Here is a 14,458-nt window from a genome sequence, read left to right on the forward strand (position 1 = left end):
AGCCAAAAAGTCTCAATGTCTTTTGACTTAGGCTAAATAAAACAGCCTAAAACATTTTGTCAAATGCAATTAGTTAGTAAGGTGACGATATGACAAATTCCAATTTTGCATTCATCTGATACGCCAGTCCTTCTACGCTGTTTGTTTATATGCCGCATCTTTTCATGTCGTTTTATTGATTGGTTTATCTCATTTTCTGTTTTTTTTTAACATTCTCGCATGGGTTTGGGGTTAGAGCAAGTCTTTGTCATATAAAATGACATCCTAACCCAAATGCCAATACCAACCCCAACTTCAAGCAACCATGGTTTAAAAATAGACAAAACATAAAGAAAGCTATATATTAAATGAAATCAATGCAAATCTAACCACAAACCAAAGCGACAATGGTTTAAAAAACAGAAAACAAATGAGAAACCAATAAATAAAACAACATGAAAAAATGCGCCGTATAAGTGAATGGGAAGGACTGGAGTATCGTACCTGTATGCACACAAAATTGGACTTTGCCGTATGTATTACACAACTTTTCAACTGTATGCTATTTATACACATTTCATGAGAATGGGTTTATTAACATTATACCATGGTCTGTTTAAATACTCGATTCTGATTGGCTGGAAGGTGTGCATTAAAACCGTTTAATGCACAGGTAGTTCCAGTCAGTTTGATTACAGTTCGAAATTAATCTGCTACTATAAACATTGGTAACCATAGTAACACAGCTACACTTGCAGAGATAGTAAGCGAGTGAGCGAGACATAAGTGCGTCTCTCTTTAAAGTGTGCAGGTTTTATTTCAGCACTACTTTATTTAAAGCGGATGGAGTGCGAGCCTTAACTTAACCTCGGAAAATGACCGTCATTTTTACCAGTCTGTTAAAAAATTACACTGTAAACATTAATTACAGCTTTAACTTGGCAAATAACCAAGGTATAAGCGGAATAATCCACGGCTTGCCATGCATTAAAGGGTTTTAATGCACTTCGCAGAGACAACCACCCTCCACTACGCGTCGGGTGGTTCTTCGCCTCTACGTCGTGCATTAAAACCCTTTAATGCATGGCTAGCCGTGGATTATCCCTTACATAGCCAACAATACAAAATGTTGTTCAAGTTTTTTTATTTATATACCTTTTAATTGCCAGACAGTGTTTGTCTGAATAATGTAGGTTAGACAAAGCACTTAGCATTTTCTAGAGAAAAGCCTGGGCCAGACTTCAATCAGGATCTTTTGGGTTTGTATTGTGCATTTGTGAATCCTGAAGTTGAAAAGAATGGGGCAGATTCTTACGTAATATTTTGTCAGTTTGGTTGATGATCAGTGTATCTTGAAAACCAGGTTTATACTGTAACAGCACTCTAAAAATAGCTGGGTTATTTTTGGCCCATGTTGGGTAAAATTGGAAAGAACACACAGCTGGGTTAAAATTGACAAAATTGCTGGATTGTTTTAACCCAACCGCTGGGTTTTTTGGAAAATTAACTGCATTTATATAGCATTTTTACAGGCCATCCAAAACCATGTGTTGCCTCACATTCACCCATACATCAACAACGTTGTCAGCCATGCAAGGCACCATCCAACTCATCAGGATCATCTGGGGTTAGGTGTCTTGCTCAAGGACACATCGACACTTGGTCAGGTGGAGCCGGGGATTGAACCACAAACCTTCTGGTTTAGACAACCTACATGAACCACTGAGCCACTGCCGCCCCGTTATAACAAGGGCTGGGTATTGGCAAATGCCCCACGATACGAAACATATCACAATACATGTGTCATGATACAATGTATCACGGTACGATATGATTCGGTACACTGCGTTGCATGATGCAATACATTGCACTACTTTTTCTTTTTTCATATAAAAAAAGAGCTAACTTTTTTTTACTTTTTTAAAGCCAAAGTGCTTCCACACGTTGACTTTGAAAGCTGCAGGTGTTTTTACATTTTCTGCCATTTTCTCACTCCCGTATACTTCTGAGACATTGGCTGAATTGCCGACAGATAACTGGACAGCGACAACTACAGCAGCGGCGGAGGAGGATGCACACAGAGGGATTTGATGGGTTTTTAAAAATATCGATAGGAGAGATTGAAATTTTGGCACAAATGTATCGATAATTTTGCACAGCCCTAATTATAACCCATACTTGCATAACATCATTTTTAACCCAGCATGTGTTTTGTCTAATATTTATCCAACATGGGTCCAAAATAACCCAGACATTTTTAGAGTGATGGAGATGAAAGATGCTAAAATGATATTGTCACAACAGCAAGTGATCCTGATTATATGGTTAGTTGTTGTTATGAGCATTTTCCTCGTTTTACACAACCCTGTTAAGCACTGAGTTAAAGAATGAACAGTTTTTCAAACATGTAAAGTGAGATTATCACTACACCACCCCGCACACTGTACTGTACATTATTCATTACACACGTAAAGAGCAAGTGCTGTTAAAACAGAAGGTGTTTGACAGAATACAAACTACAAACCATGGGATGTTTACATGCATATACACATACACATGTTCATTTAAAGTTAAAGAAATGAAAAATACATAGAGATGTTAGAACATCACCACACATCTAAAACCAAGTCCTTACAGAGCAACAGCGTTAAAGGGCAATAAGTAACATATTTTGTTTGTTGATGACAGCTTGAGGGCAGAGTATTTCCCACATTACTGAGGTGTGAAAATGGAAACCTTGTTACCCATTGGAATACATTACACAAGTGTTTCCATTTACTGATAAAGCAAGATAACCGAGAGGTATAAGACATATAGCTAACACAGACACCAACAATAATGTCTTTACTTAACGTGAACAAACCTGTAACCCTGTAAAATATTAAATGTTGACCCTTATATCAATTCGAGATGAAGTATGCTTTACTTACACTGAAGGAGGAATATGGGTCAATACAGAGAGCACAATTGTTATGTAAATTCCACTACAATATATTCTTTGTTTATTTTATGCTGAACGTCTGTCAATCTGAGGACTGACACGCTATATTTCTTCCTGTTTTGACATCTTTGTAATCTACTAACCCTATTTGCATGAAAAGTTAAAAATAGCACAAGCAGGGCCAAATATATCAAACAAGGTCTTAGGTTGCTCTTATCTTTACTAAAACAGCCCTATAGGTGATGGTGACGAGATGACAATATTCATGTAGTGTCAGTGAACTGGAATGCAGCGGGCCGGATGAGCAATGATCCACGGGTGAACCATGACATCATTTATGGGATATGAGGGAGAACATGAGGGGTGCAAAAATGTGAAGATAAGGAAAGTTTAAAATATCTGCACGTTTAACACCACACAAAAACCCAGTAAACAGAAAACAGAGCTTTATTCCACAGTCTCATCCAAACTAATACTACGCTCCAAAAGTACGCACTGTTTTTGCTGTAGGAAAGAAACATTTTAGGGCATAGCAAAAGACGGCTGGGACGTCCCAACATGTAACAGAAGTAAACTTTGTTAAACAATTTTATGATCATTACAATTACACACAACAGAAATTTTTACACTCTTTAATTAAAAAGTTTTTCGGTCATTATTTCTTATGTAGTGTTTACTTATACTGTACACTGTTAACCCAGATATTATCTTTACTTAAACAATGATGTAAACATCACCTTTTTGATATATACTTAAAAAAAATCTCAGTTAATTTAATTTTTAAGCGTATAAAATTAATTTAACTAAAACCTTAACTTAATTATTATCAGTACATGTTGTGAGGAATACCATAATCCTTTGTGCCTGAACATTTTGATTATTTATGCTTTTTCACAGAATAAGAACTGATAAAAATTTAACAACTTAATTTTTTGTTAATAAAAAAAGCTCTTATATTATTAATGTTGTTTTGTTGTCAATAATAATTTTGTGAAGTCACCATTCAGGTGATCAGTGTGTACTTTTTTAGCACATTTTATTGTAGTTCTCTTCACAGTACTGACAATTCATGTCAAAAATGCATTTTTGTGTGTGTTTCTGTGGAGAATCAAGTTTATTCTGTAAATTAATATAGTCAGTCATGAACATACTTCAAGTAATGTAATTATAAATAAATTAAAAATATAGTGATATTACATGTTATTACAATTTAAATATACTTAAAATTAAGTTCAATGAACTTTCTGAATGATACTGAAATTACTAGAAATTTTAAGTTGCTACAGTTCACATTATTAATTTTTTTTAGGGCAACAACTTTCCTCTATTTTTTTAAGTTTCCTGAATCGGGTTTAGATTAATTCAGGACTAGGCCTTAGTTACAGTATGTTGGGACATTTAAGTAGTTTTTACAAACAAACCTTACAAAAAACAATGGTGTGCATCATAAGTGCAATGTCAGTGCAAGATGTTTTTTAAATTAAAGCAGCTTTAACATGCATTTTAGTTTGGGACTAGTCTTAAACCCCTAAAAGGGCTGTTTATACCTGGTATTAAGATGCTTTTTTGTCAATCGGATCACAAGTGGACGAGAGAGACACATTTACGTTTACACCTGTTATTTAAATCCATCTTTTTTTCCCACTTTTGACCGCTTCTGTAGTGATTACTGAGGGGATGGTCTGTGGACGAGTCCCTCTCCTGTCATTTAAACATGTACGAGAGTAATGATGGGTTTAAATGGACGCCATCTAATATTATGTCAGAGTCTGCCGCTTGTGTTGTTAGAAAACATGTGGCACAATGTTTTGTACATGTGTATATATAAGAGCTTTCTCTCATATTTCAGAGCAATCAATTAAAGGCGTTCTAAGCGAATCTGCGAGACGTTAATGTTTTTTGACGTTTGAATTGTTTTCAAACAGACGGAGCGTAGCTAACTCCTCCCCCTCCCTTCCGTGCGCTCATGAACGCGCCCAACCTCCACCCCCAAATCCTTCTTGTCGTTTATTGGCTGGAACACTTTGTTATGGTTTCTGTTTGTAGGTTTGGCCACTGTGTTGTTATTGCTGTTTGTGAAGCCTGGGCTGTCTACAGAGATCGCGTTATTTACAGTTTGATCAGCGGACAGGCAGCAAGCAGATAGTGAGGAGATGTTTCCGGTATGTAACAAAAAATGTTATGGTCTAAAACACGTCAATTCGCTTAGAGCACCTTTAAATAAGCTTGTGTGACTTTCACACACTCGCGAAATGAAACAAATAACAGACGTGAAGAGCAGCCGTTTAGGTTTTATGAACAAAAGCCTAAAGATCATGCTGAACACTGTGTGTTTGCGCTTAAAGTCAGAAACGATGTAAAACATTGTGCTAGGTACATCACATTAGATAAATAGGCGGACACATTCAACCACATGTGCGTCTACACCACAAAAGCAATCAGGTCGAATGTGTTTACAAAAGCTCAAAACGTTTCCCAACCCATTTACACCTGTATTTAATATCATCCACTTGTGATTCAATTGACAAAAACGCATCTTAAAGGTGCAGTGTGTAAATATTTGTGGCATTTAGTGGTGAGGTTGCGCCTTGCAACCAACGGCTTAGTCCACTGCTCACTGCTCGCTTTTGATGCTACGTTAGCCGCCACCGGACAAACGTGTCCTCGTCGGAGACAACTTAGTAAAAAAGTTTGTGCGCTAAGGGCTTCGTAGAACCATGGCAGCACAAAATGGCGACTTCTATGTAAGGGGACACTCGGTGTATGTAGATAAAACATCTCATTCTAAGATAATAAAAACATTACGGTTCATTATGAAAGGTCTTTATACACCCCTGATCGTATAGTTTTGTATTTTATTATGCAATTCCTTTCAAGAGATCCCTCTTAAAATCACACACTGCACCTTTAATAACAGGTGTAAACAGCCCCTAAAGTGTTACTCAGTGAAACCATTTACTCATTTATCTAATCTTTAGACCAAGCCTGCAAAACTGAAGTTTGCTTATTATCCATTATTTTTCTCTCCATTTTTGTTTATGATAAGACCATAAAGGAGCGCGTGAGGTGCTGTATGATCTCAGCATTGTTTCTATGTCTTGCACACACAGAGGGCTTTCCGGGAATGTTAAGGGAATGTAACTAGGTCGCTTTTCCTGGAGTGATTCCAGAACATTTATGGGACGTGTTGGTGTTCACACAGATGCGTGTCTGCCAATTTTAAAGAATTTTCTGGAACCAAAGTGCTGTGTGAATGTTTACTTAAAAGTCAGAGCTTGGGCACCATACAGTATAAAGGCTTTAAAATGGCTTTCTTGGCCAGATCAGTCAAGGTTTGTTGCCATCAGGGACAACATTCAACCAGTCTCCTCTGATCTACAATTGGTTCAGTGAAAATCCACAACTTCTTCTGATCAACGTGCCACCATATTCTAAATTTTTCATACCAAAAGAAGAGATCTTTTTAGCATGGGGTTGGAAGGTATGTGATCGCCATCCTCACCAACGCATACCCCTTCTCCAAGCGATGGAGGAGGCATGTGGTGACATAGACGATGGGGCATGCCAGGGATGGATACACCACTCCAGATGCCACTTCCCCCACTGTTCAGTCAAAGAGAACCATGCTTCTGGTGTGGATGAGGTTTTGTGTCCAGACCCAAACAGGAGATGGGATGCAAAGCAAATTTCTTTCTGATTACAGTAACAAGCTTGTTTACACTATCTGTTACTGTTGATCCCTTAGTCAAATACAATGAAAATGCAAAGTCAGAATAAAAATTTTCTTGTATTATTTTATTATTAACCCCACTCTTAGTGGCGGGCTGAGACAATAATTCATCTGTGAATTCATCTGACTGGGAACAAATTTATACAGATTTAAAATATAGAAAAGGGGACTGACCAACAAGTGATCTATCTTAATACTGAGTTGTCAAAATACAGCATGTCTAACTGTAGGTGAACCCTCAAAAACTTACTAGGAATAAACAATGTATACTTCCATACCACAGACAAATACACATATTTAATAATCTATACTTTTGTATAAAAAAAAGTCAAATAAAAGACATAAACATGAGAACTTCAAAATAAAAGACATAAACAATAAAGAGGACAAGAACACATGAACCGTGACAACTTTATAGTTGTATTATTCGATTTTTTTAAAGACCTTTTTAAGAGCTGCAAATTAAAATGTGAAATGGTCGTAAAAAGCACAATTTGCACTTTTAATACAATTTTTCAGAAAAACAAAGTTTAAAAAAAAATAATGAGCTTGACATTTCAGCTTTGTTTTTTGCTGTTGTTTGCATACAAAAAACAGAACTTATTGAAAATGCAAATCAATTATCTGCCTGATGTGTTTGAATAGTATAGGGGTTTCCCTGGTAATGACTGGAAAGTAAGGCAGCACCCCAGCACCATATTGAAACATGCATCAGCAATAGTTGCATGCTTTTACTGCTAACTTGACGGACCTGCACCCTTACTGACGAACATTGATTTTTGAAGAATCTCGCTGCCAGTCTGTGGCCAGTACTTTTTATTTATATCCACTCTATCTCCTTTTGCATTTGCGGTGCATATTTGCACGAATGTCAGATTTAGCCAAAGAGGCAGTGCGTTGCCTGCGTTAGATCAAGTGGTGGCAGTTTCATAGATGTTGAGAAGTCCGTCATTCATCAGCCTATCACATGTCAACCTGAGCTGACTGCACAGCAAAAATGTACCTAATTGATCTACTAAGGCAGGGGTGTACCAATCCTGCTCCTGGAGGGCCGGTGTCTCTGCAGAGTTTTGCTCCAACCCTAATCAAACACGCCTGATCCAGCTAATCAAGGTCTTACTAGGCCAGGGTTCTCCAACCCTGCTCCTTGTGAGCTACCGTCCTGCAGATTTTAGCTGCAACCCCAATCAAACACAGGTGAACCAACTAATCAAGGTGTTCAGGGTTGCTTGATAATTACAGACAGGTGTGTAGGAGCAGGGTTGTACCTGAAGTCTGCAGGATGGTAGCTCACCAGGAGCAGGGTTGGAGACACCTGTACTAGGCACACTAGAAACTTTCAGGCAGGTGTGTTGAGGGAAGTTTCAGTTAAACTTTGCATGACACTGGCCATCCAGGACCAAGTTTGGACACCCCTGAACTAAGGTGAAACTTCTTAAAAACTTGAAACTACTTAGGCTACATTTAAAGATGGTGTGTGTAAATTTTAGTGGCACTCCTCTATTTCAAAACGCATATGGTAGCCACCTCAGGACAAACATGTCATCGATGTCCGTCGAAGGACTGTTCCAATGTCGAGGATTCTCGGAATTTAGTCCTTTATTCGAGAAATATCCCAGATAAAGGGAAAGGATGCATATATGTATACTTCGCGCTCTTTGCTCGCTGAAATCACCCACAATCCTATGCACGCAGCGCTGAAAGCACACCTTTTTACTGAAGTAATGACGCAATGACGTGCACTTGCTATCCTGTTCCATTTACGTGTTCTATGAATGCTTAAGAAGAGGCTCGCCTAGCCTCTGAAGGAAGTGACTTGTAAGGACTAGTCCTGCCAAGGAAGTATCCTTGACATTGAGAAACGGCCAATGTAGGGACGAAATGCGATCTATAGAGCAGTTTTTCTGTTTAGGGCAACTGTAGAAACATGACAGTAACTTCCATGTAAAAGGACCTGTGGTGTATGTAGATATAAATGGTTCATTCTAAGGTAATAAAAACAATACAGTTCATTATGTATAAGATCTGTATACACCACTTTTTAAAGAAACAAAGTTGTTTGTGACAACACAAGAAATTGTGGGTTATTTGTAGCAGCAAAGTATACGATGGATGCATCCTCCAAATTCCTTTAAAAGAAGGTTGCGACCTCCGGAGGATACATAATTCAAAATGAGACATACCTGAAAGTATCACAACATTTTTTTATTAGTGTTTGATGATTTAAATCCTGCATAGCAAGAAGGTCTCTGGTTGAGTTGTGTGGGGTTAGTTTGAGTTGACAGGGTTGTATGTCTTTACAGAGTTCATATGTTCGTTGTGTGTTTCCTTTTGGTACTCGGGTTCCACCCACCCTTTAGAGACATGCTCATCAGATTGATCTGGAGATGTTTGTTAGTTTGTGTGTGTGATGGACCAATTATATAAGCAGCTGTATTACTTCCTCCTTTAACAATTCTTCTGGAAATTTCTCCCCTCCTCCTTCCTGATTCCTCCCCTATTCTAATTTACTTCTTTCAATCACAACCCTATATCACGAAAATGCGTGACTATTTCACGCATGGACCAGCGTGACAATGTCACGCTTTGCCGCGTTTGAGCGTGAGCATGTCACGCTTTGCTGTTTGTGTCACTGTCACGTATTGGTTACTCAACTTTTTTTTCCTATTTTCAAACCATTGTCGCTTCGGTTTAGGGTTAGATTTGGTGCTTGTGTTATATGTCACTTTAAGTATTTGTCACTTTAAGTATTGGTTTATAAAAATAAAAGATACAATACTTATTCTTTTATATTTTCTAAACTTTAACCAATTGTCACCTGACGTTGGGGTTAGAGTTTGTTTAGGTAAGGGTGTCATTTTATGTAAATCTAACCCTAAACCGAAGCGACAATGGTAAGAAATTAGGACAAAAAAGTTGAGTAACCAATACGTGACAGTGACACAAACAGAAAGCGTGACATGCTCACGCTCAAACGCGGCAAAGCGTGACATTGTCACGCTGGTCCATGCGTGAAATAGTCACGCAATTTCGTGATACTGGGTTGACTATTCAATGCTGTAGTCTAGGGTCTATCTAAATTTAATCAAATGTTGTGAGTCAAGTCTTTAAGCAAGCCCTACTTGTATTACCATTATTATTTCTCTTAAATTCAGGGTAATTTGTCAAATTTGTACATTGCTCACAAGTTTATTTTGAGTCTTATTTTTCATGACTTAGCCCTGCATGCCAGTTTGCCATTTTTATCTTTTGTGAACCAGAAAGGTTTTTCAGATGTTAAAGGTGCTTTAAATTAAATTAAATTAAAAGGTGCTTTAAAGGTGCTTCTATGGCATTGTGAAGCACCTTTATTTTTAAGACTGTACAACAGCTATTACGACAGATCGGAGTCCATCTGGAAGATATTTGTCCCTCTTATATGACCATAAAAGTATAAACATTAATTGTTATCTTAATGTATCAATGTTTTAAAAAAAATTAAGAAGACAAATAAAAAGCTAACATACATGCTGAATAATTTAAAAATGATCTCACTGATGGATTTCTTGGCAACACATTTGTTGTACATTATGAATATCATCTCTTCTGCAAATAAATGACATTTAGAGGATCATTAAAATCATAATTAGCCCCATTGGCTTCTCATCAGGAAAAGAGCAGTGCTCAGTGATCTGTGTTTGTGAAGTGACCAGCTGCCCAAATGAAATACGGAGAAGGTCATGACGTGATGTACCGGGCAATGGTCATTACCCCTCACTCTCTTTCATTACCATGCCATGATAACCATTGCATTGCCAAGCTGTTGGTTCCTGTAGCTCTATAAAGTTTAGATTTAATGTGTTGCCCGTGACTATTAAGCTCAAAGGGAACACAATGCACATTTAAAATGTTTCAAACAGCTGGTCGCACAACCAGACACCCATACTCAATAAATCCAATATGTGCTTCCCTTTAATTTAAAGCTTTTTGTTGGTTTTGTTTTCTGGGTTTTAGGTCATGCATATATGTTCAAATCTTTTGCATCTTCAAACTAGGATCTTTAAAAATACAGTACCAGACCAGTGGGTTATAAACTAACTGGATCAGTCAAGTTGTTTGAATGAATCATTTAAAAGGGAGAACAAATGTTTCTGAGTCATTTTCATTGAATAATGAAAAATGAAGACCAGTCTGCTCATTACAAAAGCAAATGGCTTTTGAATGTATTTAGTTCACATTATATGATCATTTTATGTCTTATTTTTTGTCAGTTTTTCATGAACCCCAACAAACAAAAGTTTATGACACAAGTTTTGTCCAACAATTTAATCTTTACAGATTAACTTTTATGAATTTTCAAGTAAAATTTGGCTTTTTATATAGTAAACACATTTACACTTCAAAATTCATAAAAATCTGTGAAGATTAACTTGATGGACAAAATGTGTGTCTTTAACTTTTGTTAAACACTGAGCTTAATTTTTGAGATGTCTGAAAATGTCTACATGATGTCTTATAGTGTCTGTATATCTGATTATGTCTACATGATGTCCGATTATGTCGATCAAGTGCTTGACATCAGGGATGTTTCATGTCACTGCAAATCAAGATGTCAAAAACTATACTTGTCTTAGGGTATACTTGCGATATGGACTTTTTTGTATAAAATTAGGGCAATATTGTGGCATGAGTGTACACGTCAGGCTATGAATGGATCTTCCCTGACAGGATCATCTTTCATACTTGAGCATCAGATGATGGATCCTCCTTCAGTTCATCATTGTGATGTTTGGTTGATGTAGAGATGTGGATGAAAATGAGGAGAGCCCTCCCTGCTGCAGCTGTGACGAAACCAGCGCAATATAAGCGTGTACCTGGACAGGAGATTTTCAGTATAAGAAAAGATTAAACTGGGACGTGCACGGCCATTGCTGACCTCCAGCAATATTCACACAACAATGATCTTCAACATCTCAGTTTTCTGCGTCTCTTCACTTCTTCTTTTACACTTGGCAGGAGCCAAACCGGTTTCAAGTTTACAGGTGAGTGTGTTAAAGCCTCAGCATCTCTCTCTCACACATACAGGTGTGTATCAGACACTAATACCACGCGTTTAACCACCCACAGACTCTGAAGCAGCTTTTAGATGAAGAAATAAACGCGCCGCTAGTGGAGTCGCAGGAGTCCGCGATGGAGCAGGCGGAGGCGCGCACAGAAGAGCGGCAGTTGAATCCGGACCAGCAGGTGCGCACCAGCACCGCTCTCGAGCGCGTACTTGGAGATCTACTGTCCACATCCAAACGCTCGTGGAGTCGCTTTAAAAAAGGAGGGTTGAGGAGCTGTTTCGGGGTCAGACTGGAGAGAATCGGCTCATTCAGCGGGCTGGGGTGTTAAACTGTGCAGGTATGTCATGAGTCCCCATTCATAAACACATAGATATACTGTGTGTGATAAATCAAATCTCTTATTACTGTGTGTCTCGCCACCTGTTGCAGGTCGGACTGTTACTGTAAAGGTCCTCGGAACAGACATCTTTCTGCAGGTGTAGGCTACAAATTTGTGTTCAGCTGATATCTGATGGTTATTATTTATTCTGAATCTAGATCTGTAAATAGTTTATGTAAAGAGACTGCTGCTATGTTGCATCTGTTTATGTATTTATTTATTTATTTATTTATGTTCGTGTTATAGATGATGTATATTGCTGCAAAATAAATATTTTGCATAACGTGTGTGTCAGCTTGGTCTAAAACTAATGATGAATGTGTGCATGTCTTTAAAGTTAAATGTAAAAACAATTCTGTAGAAATTACAGTATTGTATTACTGGCAACTAGCTGTAAATAACTTACTGTAGATTTTACATTTACGTTATTTACTGGCAACAGTTTGTTTAAAGTCAAATGAACATGAAACATTTTCAGTCTTTATCTTCTACAGTAAATTACTGGCAACCAGCTGCATAATTACAGCTAATTTTTTACAGTGGTATCTTAACATGCAGGTGACTCTCTTTAGGTATTTTTATCTGTGATAAGATCTTAATCGGACTCTGACAAAGATAATGAGCCTACAGGAAAGTTGATGAAAATAAAATACAAACACATAAGCATTTATTCTTCTTCACAGATTAAATATTTGGATGTACAGACAGACACTAAGTTTGAATGGATCTTAAGATGTCAACACATAAAGCCACATTTTATTTTTGTGTTTATTTGACCCACCACCCAACTGAGCTGACTGTGGCATTAACATGTCACAGTCAAAGAACCCAAAAACGACAGTAAATCTACTATATGAGAATAATGAAGAAGTTTGACAGCCAATCTAAACCTGTAAATCATCAGACTTAACATAAACCAAATGCATTATCTATTTCTTGTTTCATCTGTCTATTTCTAGTTATCAATCCATCTGTCTGTCTCATTTCTTTTTGCAGTTTTCCAGTTTTCTATTCATTATCAAAACCACTTTTATTATAAGGTCACATGTATATGTTGTTAGATCCAATCTGAATAGCAATGATTGTGACTGAATACACTTGTAGAAATATTAGTTGTTTTATTTTTGTGCATGCATATTGCACAAATGTATTTCTTTTATAAGGTCACATGTTGTTAGATCCAATTTGAATAGCAATGATTGCGACTGAATACACTTGTAGAAATATTAGTTGTTTTATTTTTGTGCATGCATATTACACAAATGTTGTCATATAAAAAACAAATTTGTGACCCTGGACAACAAAACCGTCATAAGGGTAATTTTTTTATTGAGATTTATACCTCTTATGAAACCTGAATAAATAACCTTTCTATTGATGTATGGTTTTAGGATAGGACAATAGTTGACCAAAATACAACTATTTAAAAATCTGGAATCTGAGGGTGCAAAAAAAAAAATCTTGTGAAAATTACCTTTAAAGTTGTCCAAATGAAGTCAACACATTACTAATGAAAAATACATGATTAATATATTTAATAGAGGAAATATACAAAATATCTTCATGGAACATGATCTCTACTTCATATCCTTTTTTTTTTTTGCATAAAACAAAAATGTATAATTTTGACCCATTCAATGTATTGTTGGCTATTTACCAGTGTGATAATGATAATGTTAACCCATTTTGGAGTGAATTAATTATGCAAGACTAAATATATAGTCTTACATGTCACTTTTATAACACAGGGTGTTCAACCTTAGTTGGGCCGCTTTAAAAAAATTAAAGAGAATATACTTTTTTTTTGCGGTCCAGGGTCAAATTTAAAAATTCTAAATAGTTTCTTATATCTTATAACAACTAAAGGATCTACTGAATGAATCAATGTTATCTTTCATGTTTAATAGTTTTACTGTGTGCTGTTGAATCTGTAAACAAATTAAACAAAGTCTGAAGTAAAAAGATCACAAAAATAAAAATACTGTTATTATTGATGCCTTCATAATGGCTGCAAGAACTGTTAGCTGAATAATGTGTTAAATGTAATTTCACATCATCTCATATATCAAGTGTTAGGGGCCGTTTACACCTGGGATTAAGATGTGTTTTGGTCGATTGGATCACAAGTGGACAACGCTAAAGACAGTCGTAACGGTGTGTAAAAGCTTTTTCAGCTCGTCAACTTTCTAGCAAATTCAGAAGTAGTCGAAAACACTTTCGACTGGATTGGTTTTGTGGTGTTAACGCACATGCGGTTGAATGTGTTCACCTACTCTCCGCCTATTTATCTAATGTGATGTACAGAGCACAATGCTTTACATCATTCTTGACTTCTAGCTCAAACACACAACGTACAGTGCAGTCTTTAGGCTTTCATTCATCAA

The 14,458-nt window shown here is 36.9% G+C and overlaps 1 protein-coding gene across 1 annotated transcript; it reads left to right on the plus strand.

Annotated features, from left to right (window-relative positions):
- Positions 1-11,513: 11,513 nt before the first annotated feature.
- On the plus strand, positions 11,514-13,935 carry nppal (natriuretic peptide A-like). Its single transcript, XM_065247995.1, has 3 exons — positions 11,514-11,671; positions 11,757-12,032; positions 12,125-13,935. The coding sequence occupies exons 1-2, from the start codon at positions 11,588-11,590 to the stop codon at positions 12,021-12,023; spliced, it is 351 nt and encodes a 116-aa protein (XP_065104067.1). The 5' UTR covers positions 11,514-11,587; the 3' UTR covers positions 12,024-12,032; positions 12,125-13,935.
- The last annotated feature ends 523 nt before the right edge of the window (positions 13,936-14,458 follow it).

The sequence above is a fragment of the Paramisgurnus dabryanus genome, chromosome 11, assembly GCF_030506205.2.
Source record: "Paramisgurnus dabryanus chromosome 11, PD_genome_1.1, whole genome shotgun sequence".
In the NCBI taxonomy this organism is placed as follows: Eukaryota; Metazoa; Chordata; class Actinopteri; order Cypriniformes; family Cobitidae; genus Paramisgurnus; species Paramisgurnus dabryanus.

What these genes read in the sequence shown, in the direction of transcription:
- nppal (XM_065247995.1), top strand. Translation starts at nt 11,588, where the DNA reads ATGATCTTCAACATCTCAGTTTTCTGCGTCTCTTCACTTCTTCTTTTA. An exon ending in AACCGGTTTCAAGTTTACAG is followed by an intron (nt 11,672 to 11,756) that starts GTGAGTGTGTTA and finishes AACCACCCACAG; the next exon opens with ACTCTGAAGCAGCTTTTAGA.